Below are 16,803 nucleotides of genomic sequence, written 5' to 3' on the forward strand. Positions count from 1 at the left end.
CTTCATTCTGTAATAACACAGAAAAACCACAGAAACTTTCCATAACCTGCCAAATTTTATAAAATGTATATGGTAATTAGGGGGTGTGGCCATAAAATGGGCCTGACCAAAAATTCTGCTGCTCAGCAAATCTTTTTGTCCCTCTTTCTATTTTCCACATTGTTTCTGAAGTGAAAGTACCTGTTGATTTAAACGAGAGGATGGCTCGTGAGCAATTTCACTGTATTAGGGTTGCCACCTGGCCGGTATTTTGCCAGGCCCGTCAGGTAAAAAATATGGTTGATCCCAATGTTATTAATAGGGAAAAAAAGATAAATATGTAGGATTTTTTCCAGAAAAGGTGGCAACCCTAATTGTTTCTGAACACATAAATAACACAGACACACCTTCATCTTTATACACAGATTAAGGCATAAATAATATAAACATTATGTTAACTGTCATTCACTCCCTCACTCTACGTCCCACTGAGCCTTTACTGCTCCTCAGGGGCCTGTGGTGAAGCAACACTAGAGTCTTACAGGAAGTGGTGGATTCACAGGGCCATGTGACCAGGTGTGATGTCATGTAGGGGAGTGGCTATAGCTGGTACCGGTTCTAAGGACCCGCCCTCACAGCATCACTTGACAGGGAAAGTTGTTCCGTCCAGTGAAAGGAAGGGGTGAGTTGTGTGTGTGGAGACTTGTGGTATCTCATGAGTTGCTTCTCTCTTCCCTACAGAAAAACCATTAAAAGTCCGAATGGCTCCAAAAATTGTCCAATAGGATCAGCACATCTTCCATTGACTTCTACGGGCCCTCGACTGCTTTTACTTGGAGAAGTTTTGCTGAAGGGTTTTTTTTGTGGTTTTTACACTAAGGGGCAGATTTATCAAGGGTCAAATTTCGAAGTTGAAAATACTTCGAAATTCGACCATCGAATTTAAATACTTCGAAGTTTTTTCAGCAAATTTAGCAATCGGTCGATCGAATTAAAATCGTTCGATCGAACGATTAAATCCTTCGAATCGAACAATTCAGGATTTCAGCGATCGCTCGAAGGATTTTAATTCGATGTGTAAAGACTTGGCAAACGTTTGTAGAAGGTCCCCATAGGCGAACACAGCAATTCGGCAGGTTTAATTTGGCGAAGTATTGAAGTCGAAGTTTTTTTTAAAGAGACAGTACTTTGATTATCGAATATTCTAACTATTTTACTTCAAATCGAATTCTAAGTAAATTCGAAATCGTAGTATCCTATTCGATGGTCGAAGTATCCAAAAAATTACTTAGAATTTCGAATTTTTTTACTTCGAAAATTCCCTCTAATTCACTTCGACCCTTGATAAATCTGCCCCTTAATAAATCTTGCATGAAAAAAATGGCACTCACCTCTTCAGTGCCGGAGGGGGTCGGGCAGTCCACGTCACGCCGGAGGGGTTTGGGGCGGTCCATGTCACTAATGCAGAGAGCGCAATTGCACTAGAAGAGCCGAATTTCCAGGTTGAAAAGCGGAAATTTGTCTCTTAGTTACCAGGAGCGGCATTTTTGCCACCCCTGCCAACCCTATTCCTATTAGCATCTCAGATATTTAACACACAGCTTACCCCAGATCCGGAAAATGCTTATAGCTGGCCATAGACGCAAAGATCCGATCGTATGAATCATCGTACAATTGGACTTTCCCATCTCCCGACCTGCCACTAACCATTCCGATCAGCCGATGTTCTGCCCCTGACAGCAATCGTACGAAAGTTATGTCTGACCAAAGCTAGTGACAGTCTCCCACTGAAAATCATACGATCGGCAATACACACAGAGATATTATCAACAGCCGACAGAAATCTTTTAACCTGTCCGATCGACCAAACGACTGATCTCCGCTGGACGAAAAATGTCGGGACTCTCCACACACGGTCAGAAAATCGCACAAATCCTCGATTCTTACAATCAGATCTTTGCGTCTATGGCCAGTTTTACTCTGCCTTCCCTCTATGATACTCACTAAAATGCAGAACAAACTACTATCCCAACTTCTAGCAGCAACTAGATGAACAATAGCGTTTAAACTGGATATCACTATCCTTGTCAATAGCACAAATGAAATCCAGAGTGGATCACATACAATTAATAAGAGCACAAAAAAATTCTGCTGTGTGTAGTGCGGAGATGTGCGGAGAGTGCATTTTTTAACCACACCCCATTTTGTGGGCACACCCCTAAATACCATGTACATTTTACAAAATTTAGCAGGTTATGGAAAGTTTGAACACATCCAGTGTCGGACTAGCCCGGCGGGACACCGGGAAAAAACCCGGTGGGTCCCAACCCTTAATGGGCCCTGGACATTAGTCCCAGTGGGGCCCCGGTGCCCCCAGTCCGACCCTGAACACATTTCATATTTAGGGGCAGATTTATCAAAGGTCGAGGTGAATTTTCAAATGAAAATTTCGAGATATTTTTTGGGGCCCATTTACTTAGCTCGAGTGAAGGAATAGAATAAAAAAAACTTTGAATTTCGAATGTTTTTTTGGCTACTTCGACCATCGAATGGCCTACTTCAACCTTCGACCTCGAATTGAATGATTCGAAATAAAAATCGTTCGACTATTTGACCATTCGATAGTCGAAGTACTGTCTCTTTAAAAAAAAACTTCGACCCCCTAGTTCGCCACCTAAAACCTACCGAAGTCAATGTTAGCCTATGGGGAAGGTCCCCATAGTCTTTGCAATCTTTTTTTGGGTCGAAGAAAAATCGCTCGATCGATGAATTAAAATCCTTCGAAATCGAACGATTCTAAGGATTTTTCGTTCAATTGTTCGATCGAACGAATTGCGGTAAATCCTTCGACTTCGATATTCGAAGTTGAAGGATTTAACTTCGACAGTCGAATATCGAGGGTTAATTAACCCTCGATATTCGACCATAAGTAAGTTTGCCCATTTGTGTACTTCATCTAGGGAATAGGTCAAATGCTATTCGAATTTGAAAATTTTTTAAAAATTACAATATAGAAATGTATCATGTACTGTCTCTTTAAGAATTCGACTTCGAGCATTCGCCATCTAAAACCTGCAGAATTGCTGTTTTAGCCTATGGGGGACCTCCTAGAACCTATTTGGAGTCAATTGGTGGACTTGAGGGGTTTTGTTGGAAAAACTTCTAATTGAATGCGCTATTCCTTCAATTCATATGATTCGAATTCGGACAAATATAGACCTATTTGATCGAAAACCGACCTATTCGACCAAAAAAAACATTTGACTTAATTTCAGTTGGTCTTTTTGAATTTGAATTTCGACGTTTTTTCAAATCGAAATTCGACCCTTGATAAATATGCCCCTTAGTGTTATTACAGTTTTGCTAATGAAGGTGAATTGCCCTTTAAGCTGCAAGTCTACCAAGAGACCTGCTTATCTTAAATAGTTACAACTTGTATCTTTGCTTATCTTAAATAGTTACAATTGTATCTTTGCTTATCTTAAATAGTTACAAATGTATCCAAGGGCAGTGGAACACGGGATGATTTGCCAGCTGCGCTTTTTTATGCGCAGCTGCGGGCAACAAATCTCCCGAAAATGCCTCTCCATTGCCAGTAATTGAAATCGCTGGTAGTATGTCCAACTATGCACAATAATCTCTAAATTGCCCAAAGTTGCTCAATTTCTCTGGGGATACATGATGTAAGGTGAGGCATTGTCATACCTCCCAACATTTTGGAAGTAAAAAGAGGGACAAAAAATTTTTTCCCGCACGTAGCGCAGCAATTTTTTGACCACACCTCTTTCTGTGGCCACACCCCCTAATTACCATGTTTGTTTTACAAAATTTGGCAGGTTATGAAAGTTTGAAAATATTTCTCCTTATCTAAACTGTGTTTTTGTGTCTCAAAATTGTTACAAAGTATCTTATTTGCACCTGTTAGCTGTTCTGGGCTCTCTGCTAAAAGCCAATTAAGTGAGAAACTTTGTTTCTTTTTCTGGCTGTTCAGTGCAGAGAAAAGAGGGACTTTCCAGTACAAATGAGGGACTGCGGGTTGAGCTGTCAAAAGAGGGACTGTCCCTCCGAAAAAGGGACAGTTGGGAGGTATGCATTGTTAAAGACAGCTGTAAGGGTCAGGAGTATAAAATGAATAAAAGAATGTTTAAATAGTATATGGAACTGAGGAGAAGTGTAGCAGAGACACACAGTGTTATATACAACTTACCTGACGGAATTCTTCTTATCTTTTTATATAAAGGCAGCAGATTTCCAAAATGGACGCCACTCCTTACACCTTTCAAGCATCCTCCGAGACAATGTTTGCCAGCCAGCTTCTAGAATTTAAAACAAGTTTAATTGAAGCTGCTGCAGAACTTCATATGGGACGTGTAGGTATTTCTTTTAAACTGATTCACTATTCCATGCAGTGAAAGTATGGGGAGGAGATCAATAATAGTACAATTAAAATCATAAATATTCTGTAATCGGCCACTAGGTGGAGCCTGCAGTGGATACAGTTATAACTTGGCTAAAAGCATTGGAAAACAGCAGTGCTGCAAAGGATCCAAACATAAAAGAAATCAGCACTGTCAGCATTCTTATTAATCCTGTATAGATAAACTACAAGGAGCCAGGGATTATACACCATTTTGTTCTGCATTGGAGTTGGGAGCTCTCTGGCTGTAAAATATAAATTGTTTATTATATATCTGCTTATCTGTGGCAAGTGTATAGTTCATAGCTCCTTTTAATCAAAAGACATATACATATACTATACATATATCAGCACTAAAAGCACTTCCATGAAGTCAAAGTATACACTGAGTGGGTTATTTACTAAATCTAGAATTTTTCTGGGTGGGCTTTTTGGGGCAAAAACTTGCATTTTTTCGAGATTTATTATACCCCAATGCTGCAGAATCCGAAAAACCGCCATCTCAGATCCGTCGAGGTCTTGTATAAAGGTGGCCATGGATGTAACAATTACGATCTTTCTTGGAAAAGATCTTTCCAAGAAAGATCGTTCATTTCAATACACACGTGTAGAGCTGAATGGTCAGATATACAAGTAGAAACAATACAATTCTAACTATATCTGACAATTTGGCACTAACAATGGCCGATGTGTGGGTGCCGATCAAAATTTTCCATCCAGCCCGATCGACGAGCCGACCGATGTCTAAGTCTTCTGCCGATATCATTCGGCTCTTTTCCCACCATACACGCCTTCTATATCGTACGATATTATCTGTGCGTCTATGGCCACCTTAATCAAAATGAACCCGTTAATAGTGCTGCTCCAGCAGAATTCTGCACTGAAATCCATTTCTCAAAAGAGCAAACAGATTTTTTTTATATTCAATTTTAAAATCTGACATGGGGCTAGACATATTGTCAATTTCCCAGCTGCCCCAAGTCATGTGACTTGTGCTCTGATAAACTTCAATCACTCTTTACTGCTGTACTGCAAGTTGGAGTGATATCACCCCCTCCCTTTCCCCCCCAGCAGCCAAACAAAATAACAATGGGAAGGTAACCAGATAGCAGCTCCCTAACACAAGATAACAGCTGCCTGGTAGATCTAAGAACAACACTCAATAGTAAAAACCCATATCCCACTGAGACACATTCAGTTACATTGAGAAGGAAAAACAGCAGCCTGCCAGAAAGCATTTCTCTCCTGAAGTGCAGGCACAAGTCACATGACCAGGGGCAGCTGGGAAATTGACAAAATGTCTAGCCCCATGTCAGATTTCAAAATTGAATATAAAAAAATCTGTTTGCTCTTTCGAGAAATGGATTTCAGTGCAGAATTCTGCTGGAGTATCACTATTAACTGATTCATTTTGAAAAAAAAAAATTTTCCCATGAAAGTATCCCTTTAAGTCAATGGAAATGTCCCTATTCTATGTGTCTGCCCTGGGAAATTTGAAGAAGGAAGCCGATCACTCCATGTTGCTCGCTGGAAGAACCCCAGGACTGGTGCAATTTTCTGTTGATAGGAGCACTGACCTGGGGTGTGAGGTAAGTATATATAATAACTTGGAGTGCCTAACTTTTGGCACCCCCAATTAAGTAAGCCTTTCCTTCTCCTTTAAACATGAATCTCTGACCTTGAATTTTGATAAATCTGCCCCTTATGTCATAGAAGATGATCTGATACAGTAAGTCGACCTTGAATAGGTACGAGTCCTTGTGCTAATTGCTGAAACTTTTAATTGAATTTGTTGGAAATATCTTTATAAAGATGATAGTGTTTGGTGGTCATTTTCGAGAGGTCTGGGAACAGAGATTTCAGGGCAGAAAGCGTAACAGGTTTTGAGTGAGTGTAATCGAATACAAGTTTCTTTTGTAGGAGGCTGATTGAAAGTTAAACAAATAAATACATCTATATAAAAAACATTCATCATATTAGCCTCTGCCTGTTTTCTGTTCCTTAATCTTTTAGGGGTCAGTAACTAAGTGTCCTGAACTCCTGATCAAATCCCTGGCCACTTTGTTAATCTACAGCCTGCAGCGAAATGTTACAGGATGGCTGATACTTCTTAAAGGTTAAAATGGACAAAATAAACATTGAAAAACTCCTCTTTTTATTTTTATGGAAGTGTTTTTATGTAACAGTTTTTATGTGGTCCCAGGGCATATAATAAAAATATAATTTAAAAGCCTGAGTTGCTGTGTTCTTGTTGCTAACCTTCTTGTAATGCAACGCGCCTTTATTCAAAAGGGACAGTTTATTTATTCACATAAACGTCCAAATTATTATTGTCGTCTATTTATAAAAAGGCGACATATTGTGGAGTTCTGTGCAATAGAATTTGATGTTAGTCAAGGATCCCAATCAAGAAATGTAAAAATGTATATAATCATTTGAAACAAGGGCTGGGCAAGACACGTGGAAAATAAATAGGTCTTTGTAACTGTGTTTTGTAAATAAAACAAAGAGAATCCTTACACATATGAAAAAACACTCACTTTGGTTTTGTATGAAATTGCTATTGTATCAGGTATTATTTCATGTAATTATATGAGAACTCACCCTATGAAAAAGCACTTGCTGCGTAATTGTAGCTGGGCTTCATTGGAAAAAGTAAGGCCCACACCTTGTACATGAAACGGGTCAGGACCATGGTGCGAAATAAAATACATTTAGAGGCCTATTTATTAAAGGGATCCTGTCATCGGAAAACATGTTTTTTTTTCAAAACGCATCAGTTAATAGTGCTACTCCAGCAGAATTCTGCACTGAAATCCATTTCTCAAAAGAGCAAACAGATTTTTTTATATTCAATTTTGAAATCTGACATGGGGCTAGACATTTTGTCAGTTTCCCAGCTGCCTCTGGTCATGTGACTTGTGCCTGCACTTCAGGAGAGAAATGCTTTCTGTCAGGCTGCTGTTTTTCCTTCTCAATGTAACTGAAGGTGTCTCAGTGAGACATGGGTTTTTACTATTGAGTGTTGTTCTTAGATCTACCAGGCAGCTGTTATCTTGTGTTAGGGAGCTGCTATCTGGTTACCTTCCCATTGTTCTATTGTTTGGCTGCTGGGGGGGAAAGGGAGGGGGTGATATCACTCCAACTTGCAGTACAGCATTAAAGAGTGATTGAAGTTTATCAGAGCACAAGTCACATGACTTGGGGCAGCTGGGAAATTGACAATATGTCTAGCCCCATGTCAGATTTCAAAATTGAATATAAAATAATCTGTTTGCTCTTTTGAGAAATGGATTTCAGTGCATGACAGTATCCCTTTAAGGGGCAGATTTATTAAGTTTCAAGTTCTGTTTTCCTAATTGTCAGTGATTATCTGACACCCAACTCCTGCACGAAGACAGAACGAAGAGAAACAGATGACGAGAGAGCGATAGGGAAGATGATGATTTCAGAAACGATGCAGAATATTTAATTGATTGTATTTAGAAAGTTTCTTATGTCAGTATGCTGAAGTTTATATTAAATTTTCATTTTCGCAATAGTTCCCCCTTTAACAGGTATATACATAAGAGGACAACAGATTTCTTTCCAAGAGTATGGGATCTTTATGGCAATGGGACATTGAACTCATTATCACTTACCATGATGCCCTCCCTATGCACTGGGATCTCTACAAATTGCCACTTACTCAGAACAAGCAAAACTCTTGCAGTGCAAACTTATCTTGGTACGGCCGGCCATTTTTTGCATTAGTTCCCCTTTAAATATACCAACATCTGCTCTTGTGTTGTGCAAGGAGTTGTAGTGAGCAAATAACAAACACCGTGGCTAAAAAGATCCCATTAATCTTATTTTTCCTTGTAATCCATCTGCAGAATGGGCAGTCTGCATCACTGTAGCTCAGGTCAAGCATGGCCAATCAATCAGCCCTTGTATTCTGTAGCCCTGAATGGCAAAATATTGGGCGTCCCTGCCCGCTCAGCATGTTTGTACAAGATACAATGTTAATTGCTTAATTCATTCAAAAGCCAAGCCTACGTAGAAGTCCAAATACTTAGCAAATTACTCAGAACTTACTCTGTAATTAGTCATAAAACCAAAGAGGGGGTTAGCATAACACATGTAGGAAACTGCTAAAAACAGTACGGGGGAGCCCTCCATCCAAAAAATAGTTACTGGTTAACTATGGCCCAAATAATAGTGACTGTTTATGGAATCTTAAAGGAGCCCCTCCAGAATCCAAAGTTTGCCAGTCTGGGCCTGTTCTCTACACGTATCAACCTATGGCTGGCATAAAGCACAGGTTTTCCTAAATGCTTGGAACCTGGAGGTTTATGGATAAGGGGTCTTACTAAATTTTGATCGCCATACCTTAGGTTTGCTAATAAACATTTAGAGGCACTCAGGGGAGGATTTACATAGCGGGCACTCCTAGGCACGCTACCATTCGTTGCCACTGTCCCCTCCCTTTATTTGTGCAAATTTTCATCATCGGGACCTAGGGTTGCCACCTGGCCAGTATATTACCGGCTTGGCCGGTAAAAATTAGGCTTGATGCCAATGTTATTAATAGGAAAAAACAACAAGAATATAGGAAGGCCGGTATTTTTTTCCAGAAAAGGTGGCAACCCTATAGCGACCGGGGCAATGGGGATTGGCGCACAGGAAATTAAAAAAATGATTGTATCTCCTGCACATCCCCAGAGTGTTTGAACCAATGTGGGTGTATGCTGCCCCCCTAAAATTCTGCCACCCTAGGCCCGGGCCTTGATTTATGTGAGTTTTTTTAAACTATTTTAAATTCGAATATACTTGAAATTCGATTGGGGGTTATTTAATAAGAAAAATCGAATATCTAAAACTCACACAAATTCTACAGACTCGAAAACTAGAATCTAATTTGAATCGAATTTGACCAAACTCCGAAAAAAATGCTTGGGACCTGTCAGGAAGGCTACTAACATGTCCAAAATGGTCCCTGGCTGGACCTCTCCCATTGACTATTACATGAACTCGGCAGATTTTAGGTGGCGAATTATCGAATTTGAGTTCTTAAAGGTCCAGAGTATGATAAATTCTGAAATTCTAATTCGAATAAAACCGGAAACGAGTTTGGATAATAAAAAATATTAAAAAATTCATATTCGAATTTTCGATTCGACCCCTGATAAATCTGCCCTGTAAACATAAAATAAACCCAATAGGCTTGTTTTGCCACCAGTATGGACTCCTGTAGTGTAGCCAGGGTCGGACTGGCGCAGTCGGGGCCCACCGGTATGTGAACTTTGGGGGCCCCCGTGCGCATGTGCAAAAGCTTGTGCGCATACGTCAGGCCCAACTCGCGCATGCATGTGCAAGTGGCGATCAAACAGCGCCGCACAACTTTTATTTCCGTTCGGGGGGCCAATCTAGGACCGGAACTGGGCCGGCGGGGGCCCAAGAGGGCCGGGGCCCACCAGGTTTTTTCCCGATTTCCCGCCGGCCCACTCCGACACTGAGTGTAGCTGCAATCAAGTACAAGGTTCTGATTTTTTTAAAGAGAAAAGGAAAATTATTTTTGTGCGATCCCTTATCTGCAAACCCGTTATCCAGAAAGCTCCAAATTCCGAGAAGGTCCCGTATCATGTTTTATGGTTACAGAGAAAAAGGAAATACTTTTTTAAAAGTTGTAATTATTTGCGTAAAATGTACTTGTACTATGAGAGATGCCCTTTAATTCAGAGCTTTCTAGAGAACAGTTTTCTGGATACGTTTTCTGCTCATCACACATGCAACATTCAAAGTTTCTTTAAAAACATACAATTGAGGTTAATAGTATTGATCTGTACTAATTCTTAATTATTTCTCACCAGTCTGCTAAAATTCAGTATGAAGAACAAATGAGTAAAGTCATGATGGAAAAACAAGATCTTCTGTGGCAAAATGTATGTATGCTAAAGGGGTTATTTACTAAAGGTCAAGTTGTGTTGTGCCCAAAAAAGTTTTGAACTCTAACATGGGCTAGACATATTGTCAGTTTCCTAGGTGTCCCCAGTCATGTGACTTTTGCTCTAATAAAATTCGGTCACTCTTTACTGCTGTACTGCAAGACAGTATCCCTTTAAGTACATTGCAATGTTTTCCCTATGCGATGCGATTCATTTCAGGATTTGGCTGAATACTCAAAGAATGGCAAAATAGTGGATTCTGTGTATCCGTAATCCTTTCACTTTTCTCAGAATCTCTTAAGTTATGCAGTATAGAGAAATATCAGCAGTGTAACTGGGCCTCCTGCAAAAAAAACTTTGGAGGGGCACAGCGCACAGAGATCCCTACTTGGTCCCTGCCGGCCCACTCCCCGCCTTCTGCCCACCCACTCCCCACCTCCCTCCAGTTTCTTAATGTTGCTGCATCCTCCCTCTCCTCTGGCAGTTAGATTTTACAGTGTTAAAAGCCCTAGATATTAAAGAAATAAAGTAATGATGGATTTGACCTCTGCTCCTGATCTCTTAATTAATAGTTATCTACTGGTAACACTTTACTGGTCTGCTGCTTGAAAGCAAATATCTGTCAGGTTGCTGCGGGTTACTAGATCCAGTACAAATGGTGTGACGACGTATATATTTTAGTAGGCCATTAAGACTCAAATGTGCTCTATTTGGTTTGTTGTCAGGAAACTTTATCAAATCAGACAAAGAACCTGGACAAGCAGCACACAGAAGCGGTGGATGCTTTAAAAAAACAGGTACATGAGCTTATAAAGATTTTTAAAAATACATCTCTTCTATTTCACTTCACTTGTGTATCTGCCCTATGAACATAGAATGGCGTCCAAGGCCATCGATCCCACAGTTCCACAATACCCCTATGCCCGGTGATGAACACACACCCCCATGCTTGTCACTGATTGTGTGCAAATTAGCAGCCACTTGCTCTTCCAGTCTTCCACTGGTTCTCCTGGTCAACCAGGGCCCAAATTAGAGGTAAACATATAGACAAATCAAGTAGTTGTCTAGCTCCTCCCCCCACATTGCTCCAAGGCGCATACTTCTTCTGCTTACCCCTAGTTCCACCTATAAATTTGAACATTATAGTTTCCAAAATGGTCCTTGGTAGGTCATTGTCTTTAGGAAGGGTCTACCTGGTGGTGGAGGTCCACCAGGCCCAGATTTGTGGAGAGGCCACCAAGGCCCGGGCCTAGGGCGGCAGGATTTTAGGGGGCGGCATGCTTCCCAACCACACCCACATTGGTTCCAAAAACACTGGGGATGCACAAATGATACAATAATTTTGTAAATTTCCCGTGCCCAATCCACATTACTCAGGTCCCGATTATGAAAATTTGCATGAATAAAGGGGGGGCACGCGTGATGAACGGCAGTGGGCCTAGGGGCGCCCGCTATGTAAATCCGGCCCTGAGGTCCACACTTGATTATTGAGGTCTGAGTCAGTGTAGGTGCACACTAGAGGTTTTCAGTGGGCACAGACAAAGAAACCAACAGAACATGGCAAGTTCAATGCTTTTATTTGCCAGTGCCATAGAGGTACTTGTTACAAACATGTTCCCAAAATGTACTAGATGCTTAAAGGGGTTGTTCACTTTTAAATTAACTGTTTTATTTTTTATGATGTAGAGAGTGGTATTTTGAGACAATTTGCAATTGGTTTTCATTTTTTATTATTTGTGGTTTTTGAGTTATTTAGCTTTTTCTTCAGCAGCTCTCCAGTTTGCAGTTTCAGCAATCTGGTTTCTAGGGTCCATATTACCCGAGCAATCATGCATTGATTTGACTAAAAAACTGGAACATGAATAGAAAGATGAGTAATAAAAAGTAGCAATAACAATACATTTGTAGCCTTAAGGAGCATTTGTTTTTGGAGATGGGGATGAAAGTGACAGTGAAAAGTAAGAAGAAGAAGGCAAATAATTTAAAAACTATAAAAAAATAAAAAATGAAGACCAATTGAAAAGTTACTTGGAATTTAGAACAAACTAAAATTTAAAGGTGAACCACCCCATTAAAGGAGAAAGAAAGCTACCAAAGCAGTTTATTGCCAATAGATTAGCCACAGTAGTGCAAGCTATAACATTATAATTATTCTGCAGAATGCTTAACCATAGCTGAATAAACAGCTCTAGAAGCACTTCCTGTTTGTTTAGGATAGCAGCTGCCATATTAGCTTGCTGTGACATCACTTCCTGCCTGAGTCTCTCCCTGATGCTCATAGCTCTGGGTTTAGATTACAACAATGAGGGGAGGAGGTAGGGGGAAAGGGAGCAAACTGAGCATGCTCAAGCCCTAGCCCTGGAGTAGGGATGTCGCGAACTAATTCGCGCGAACATCGACCGTTCGCGTCCGCCGAATGTTCGCAAACGTTGCACAACGTTCGCCAATTTGGGTTCGCCTTAGCTGGCGCTTTTTTTTGCCATTTCTCCCCCAGACCAGCAGATACATGGCAGCCAATCAGGAAGCTCTCCCTCCTGGACCACCCCTACACCCCCTGGACCACTCCCCTTCCATATATAAACTGAAGCCCTGCAGCATTTTTTCATTCTGCCTGTGTGTGCTTGGAAGAGCTAGTGTAGGGAGAGAGCTGTTAGTGATTTGAGGGACAGTTGATAGTAACTTTGCTGGCTAGTAATCTACTTGATACTGCTCTGTATTGTAGGGACAGAAGTCTGCAGGGATTTGAGGGACATTTTAGGTTAGGTAGCTTTGCTGGCTAGTAATGCCACCTAGCTGTGTGAGCTTGTTCACATTCTGTCTAAATAATAACAATAATAATTCCGTGTCCGTAAACACCACCTGAGTGACGTTTTTCAAGCAGCAATAATATATTCCGTATCCACTACTGTATACGTTGACCTTGCAGGCATTGTTTGCCCAGTCTTTAACCAAGTGCCACCCAGCTGTGTGAGCTTTTTCACATTCCGTGTCCAGAAACATCACCTGAGTGACGTAGTGTGATTTCTGCCCTTTACAGCACAAAACGCAGCGCTGTGTCAACAATGTATTTTTCAGATACATTTTTGCCCTTGATCCCCCTCTGGCATGCCACTGTCCAGGTCGTTGCACCCTTTAAACAACTTTAAAATAATTTTTCTGGCCAGAAATGTCTTTTCTAGCTTTTAAAATTCGCCTTCCCATTGAAGTCTATGGGGTTCGCGACGTTCGCGAACCGTTCGCATTTTTGTCCGGACATTCGCGAACATGTTCGCGAACATTTTTTCCGACGTTCGCTACATCCCTACCCTGGAGGTTTAAGCTGAAAACAGGAAGTCTGATACAGAAGCCCATGAGTACACAATAGAAGGAAAGAAATGCTGTGTTTCTTTTGACAGAGGACCCAAAGCAGCTTTACTTTGTGCTTGTAGCCAGAAACTAATTGGTAGGTTGGGCAACAAAAGCAGCAAAACTTTTTTGAAATAAAAAAAAGCTAAGACAAAAAGAAAACATTCTGTACTATTTAGTCTGGTCCTGGATTCTCACCTACTTCTATTATTACTTTTCTGGCAAACAACTGTTATCCTTTATAAATAATAAAGTTTTAAAACTTCTCTTTTAGTTTCAGGCAAAGATGTGCGCTGTTGAACAGGAGAAGGTACAAAAGTGATGTAACGGTTGTATATATATTAATAAGCCCTTTGGCTCTCTTGTCTATGTTTTTAATTTGTATATCCTTTGATTTATTGCCATTCATTGAGACGTGCATCAGTTTTTATTACAGAAATGAATCTGTCAGTTTGCAAACTGGGTAAAAACCTTTCGTGACTGTTGGTAAAATCTTGGTCACAGTCAGGAGAGTTTTAGGGCTCTTACACAGTAGCGTTCGTTTCGGGGGGCGGGCCCTGGTGCGTGACGCGCAGCTGGGCCCCGCCCCCCTCTGTGCGGACGCATTTGGCCACATTTTCAATGGCGAACGGACTGCCGGGGGGCCCTGAGGGGGTGCGAGCCCTGGCCCGCTCGCACCCCCTGCTCCCCCGGTAGTTCTGCCACTGCTCTTACAGACGAGCGTTTTTACCTGCGCTCCCCTGCATTCCGTTTTTCTGCATTCAGCCGCAGGGGAGCGCAGGAATAGACGCATTACATTTTTTCCAATGGGGCTGTACTCACACAGGCGCGTGTAGGCGCCGAACGCAGGAAAAATGCAGCATGTTGCGTCTCAACCTGCGTTCAGCGCCTACACGCACCTGTGTGAGTACAGCCCCATTGGAAAAAATGTAATGCGTCTATTCCTGCACTCCCCTGCGGCTGAACGCAGAAAAACGGAAAGCAGGGGAGCGCAGGTAAAAACGCTCGTCTATAAGAGCCCTTATACTCAATTTGCACATTTCTTAAAGCCTTTCGGCCTATGTTGCATTTATCCAAGCATTTTTCGGCAAATCCGAGCAGCTGAAAGCTTTTATATTGTGTTTGAACCCAGTAGCAGATCTGAACTACAATCCAAAATAGCAAGTTCCCCTCCAAAAATAGATCATTGTGTTAATTGTAATGGCAACTTACCAAACTGGTACATAATTCTGCCCATAAATTCTATTACAAGGTTTGGGAAAAGTCACACTTCTGCTCTTATGAACTTAAATAAAATATCATATTTTTTCATAAAGGGGCAAATTCAACTTGCTGTAGAAGCTAAAGGGAAAGAAATTGGCAGCTTGAAAGAAGAATTGAAAGCATTACAGGTAAAATATTTTGTTGAAAGTCTCCCATTACTAATATCATACTGTTACAGGTATAGGATCAGTTATCCGGAAACCCGTTATCCAGAAAGCTCCGATTTATGGAAAGGCCGCCTCCCATAGATTCGATTTTATCAAAATTTTAAAACATTATTTTCTTTTTCTCTGTAGTAATAAAACAGTACCTTGTACAGGTACAGGACCTGTTATCCAGAATGCTGAGGACCTGAGGTCATCCGGATAATGGATTGTTCTGTAATTTGGACCTTCATACCTTAAGTCTACTAGAAAGTCCTTTAAACATTAAATAAACCCAATAGGCTGGTTTTGCTTCCAATAATTACAGTATATCTTAGTTGGGATCAAGTACAAGCTACTGTTTTATTATTACAAAGAAAAAGGAAATCTTTTTTTTTAAATTTGAATTTTTTGGATAAAAGGGAGTCTATGGGAGGCAGCTTTCTGGATAATAGGTTTCCGGATAACAGATCCCATACCTGTACTTGATCCAAACTAAAATATAATTAATCCTTATTGGAAGCAAACCCGCCTATTGGGTTTATTTAATGTTTACATGATTTTCTAGTAGACTTAAGGTATGGAGATCCAAATTACAGAAAGATCCCTTATGCAGAAAGCCCCAGGTCCCGAGCATTCTGGAAAACAGGTCCCATACCTGTATTACAAACACTGCAGAACCAACATATTCCCCAATCCTGTTCAACTTGGGGTACCACATATACAAAGAATGCTTCATATAAAGACTTTATTTACCCCGTTTATAGATTCTTAAAATCTACAGCCCCCTCAGTAGTTATCTTTCTGAATATACCAGGATGGGTGGCAGGCAGGAGTAAAGTCTCCTGCTAACAAAGCATTTCAGACCCCAATTAGTGCAGGTCAAAGGTGTTGTTCACCTTTAAATTCAATTTTAGTATGATCTAGAGAGAGAGATATTCTGAGACAATTTGCAATTGGTCTTCATTTTTTAGCTTTTTAGTCATCAGCTCTCCAGTTTTCGATTTCAGCAGTCAAGTTGCTAGGGTCTAAATTACCCTAGCAACCATGCACTGATGTGAATAAGAGACTGGGATATGGATGGGAGAGGGGCCTGAATAAAAAGATGGGTAATAAAAAGTAGCAATAACAATACATTTGTAGCCTTACAGAGCATTTGTTTTTTAGATGGGGTCAGTGACCCCCAATGGAAAACTGGAAAGAATTCAAAAACTAGAAAAAATTAAGCCCAATCGAATTGGCCATTCTAAAACATACCAAAGTTAACTTACAGGTGACTCGGTCCGGCAAGGGCACACCTGGAGATTTAGTCGCCCAGTGACTAATCGCCTCTTCTTTGGGGCGACTAATCTCCCAAACTGCTTCCCCATTGCTTCCGTCTGCTTCAATGAAAAAACGCCTACGCCAATGCACTCGCGGCACTTCGCTTTCCGAAGTCGCCTGAAGTTTCCTCACGAGTAAACGACTTTGGAAATCGAAGCGTCGCGAGTGCATTTTTTCATTGAAGCAGCAGAGTGCGTTTTTTCATTGAAGCAGACAGAAGCCATGGGGAAGCAGTTTGGGGAGATAAGTCACCCCAAAGAAGAAGCGATTAGTCTCCGGGCAACTAAATCTCCCCGAATCTCCAGGTGTGCCCTTAACTTTAAAGGGTGGTGAATTTTCCAGCCTATTATCTACAATAATACAAGGATATTACCTGTCAATTCTTAATCGATGCCAACTGATTTTT

General features: G+C 40.9%; 1 protein-coding gene across 1 annotated transcript in view; it reads left to right on the forward strand.

The window, feature by feature from the left end:
• Positions 1-353: 353 nt before the first annotated feature.
• LOC121402870 overlaps positions 354-16,803 on the forward strand; it is a 46,676-nt gene continuing 30,226 nt past the window's right edge. Inside the window, exons 1-6 of the mRNA XM_041589592.1 lie at positions 354-661; positions 4,220-4,349; positions 10,249-10,320; positions 11,049-11,120; positions 13,943-13,978; positions 14,985-15,059. Of these exons, the coding sequence (XP_041445526.1) occupies positions 561-661; positions 4,220-4,349; positions 10,249-10,320; positions 11,049-11,120; positions 13,943-13,978; positions 14,985-15,059 (486 nt within the window). The 5' untranslated portion in view covers positions 354-560. The remainder of the gene's footprint in view (positions 662-4,219; positions 4,350-10,248; positions 10,321-11,048; positions 11,121-13,942; positions 13,979-14,984; positions 15,060-16,803) is intronic.

The sequence above is a fragment of the Xenopus laevis genome, chromosome 4L, assembly GCF_017654675.1.
Source record: "Xenopus laevis strain J_2021 chromosome 4L, Xenopus_laevis_v10.1, whole genome shotgun sequence".
In the NCBI taxonomy this organism is placed as follows: Eukaryota; Metazoa; Chordata; class Amphibia; order Anura; family Pipidae; genus Xenopus; species Xenopus laevis.